Source organism: Cyprinodon variegatus, unplaced genomic scaffold (assembly GCF_000732505.1).
Source record: "Cyprinodon variegatus isolate N-32 unplaced genomic scaffold, C_variegatus-1.0 Scaffold99, whole genome shotgun sequence".
NCBI classification, from domain to species: Eukaryota; Metazoa; Chordata; class Actinopteri; order Cyprinodontiformes; family Cyprinodontidae; genus Cyprinodon; species Cyprinodon variegatus.
In genome coordinates this window covers 1463107-1464903 of record NW_015150552.1, presented here as the reverse complement: position 1 = coordinate 1464903, position 1797 = coordinate 1463107, and the positions used below count along the sequence as shown (strand labels likewise).

At 37.5% G+C, this 1797-nt stretch overlaps 1 protein-coding gene across 1 annotated transcript in view; it reads left to right on the top strand.

Annotated features, from left to right (window-relative positions):
- Window positions 1-1797, top strand: part of tdrd9 (tudor domain containing 9) — a 40444-nt gene that overhangs the window by 9031 nt on the left and 29616 nt on the right. The window contains exons 6-9 of the mRNA XM_015374209.1: window positions 972-1052; window positions 1140-1304; window positions 1388-1491; window positions 1577-1696. Coding sequence (XP_015229695.1) covers window positions 972-1052; window positions 1140-1304; window positions 1388-1491; window positions 1577-1696 — 470 coding nt within the window. The remainder of the gene's footprint in view (window positions 1-971; window positions 1053-1139; window positions 1305-1387; window positions 1492-1576; window positions 1697-1797) is intronic.

Genomic DNA, 1797 nt, shown 5'->3' with positions numbered 1-1797 from the left:
GAAATCTAAGAAAGTCTAAAATAACATTCCATCATTATGACTGGTCTTGGAGGAAAAATAAGTGCAATAAACAGAATTTTTACTATATGACAAAGAAAAACATGCAAAATGCATGAAAACATGAAATATTACCCAGATTCATTTTAATTAAAAAAAAATGTAAGAAAATCCATAGTTCTCCTAGATGTGTTTTTATTTTGGAGCACTTGTGTATTAGTGTTCCTTTTTGCAGTCACACCTTATGCATATATCTGCTATAAATATATATTTAGCCCTTTGTATTATTGCGTTCCAAAAGGGATTTTTACTGACATGCCGTGGGCTTAACGCAGGCCTTTTCCGAGACTTGTTCCATAATAGATGATAACCGGTCCATATTCCAGGACATAACTGTCTTTTGAGTCCTCTGATATTTTCGAGAGCATTATTTTTGTTTTATTTCTAGCCATACCTTTTTTCAGCTCTGTCAGCTGAGGCTTATTAAGGTTGCTAAAGATAGATTTCAGAAAGATTCTCAGTTGTAAATACTGAAAGAAATGTTTATCGCTAAGCTTAAATTTTGCTTGTAGCTCTTTAAAGGACATAAATATATCGGCCTGATGACTAAAGCACACTGATTGTCGCAAGTCTTACCATTGCCCATAATTCAAAAGATTGTGTCTGCCTTCGAGCTGGTTCCCCAACACTGGATTAAATGATGCCCATACACCTGGACAAAATTCCTAACATCATCCTAGATTTTAATCTTAATTTTTAGAGCTGATTTTTTTTTCATCTCTGTCTGTAATTTCTTACAGATTCTGAATTCACACTTAAATTATAAGAATCTAGTTCTACCCAAGTAGAAGTAACATATCCTTACTTTTTAAGTTTGTTTTACTGGGTGCTTTCAAACCCGACCAGAATAGGTCTTACTGTAAACTGTTATTGGCCTAAAGCCTAACCTCTCGCTTTCTCTGGTTTTGATTAAGGTTCATGAGCGCACTGAGGAGATGGACTTTCTCTTGTTGGTGTTGAGAAAACTCCTTCATTCCAACTCTCGTCATGTTAAGGTAATTAGAGCAAGTAGGAAACATATCTGCTTTGTCTTCCTTATGTGTCACCTCCTTTATCCATATGAGCAAATTTGTTTTGGGCAGATAATCCTTATGTCAGCCACCATCAACTGCGATGAGTTTGCTAGATACTTTGCCACGCTGATACGGGGCAAGATGAGCCCTGCTTACGTGTTTGAAGTAGAGGGAACTCCGTACGCCACAGAAGAGTTTTACATCGAAGACATTCAAAAGCTTCACCCTCACGGGGTAAAGAGCTTTAGACACAATTGTTACATACTTATTTCCTCGTTGTTCAAGCTGCTAACGTGAAGTTTGCATTATGAAATCAGTTCGAGCTGCCTAATCCTGATGACCCGCATATCCCTCTCAAGATGTACGATCTTGCCATCAATCTAATCCACAGCTTTGATGAGATGGAGGGGAAAGATTTCAGGTTGGCTTAGTTATCAAGCTTTTGCTAAGATAACCTTTCTAATCAGAACATGCAATTTTTACTGATGGTTCAACTCTGTGATTAGCAAAGCTGAGGCAGATGGTCGGATGACTTTGTCAGAGAGAGGAAGTGTTCTGGTTTTCCTTCCTGGTTTACAAGAGATTCGCTGCATGCAGGAGGCATTGTCCAAGCTCGTTCACCAAAGGTGAGCTTCTATATGTATATATTTTGTTGCGTTAAAGGAGTATATATTTTTATTTTTTTACATTAAAACCTGAATAGATCCTGATTCTGATCCCCCAGACC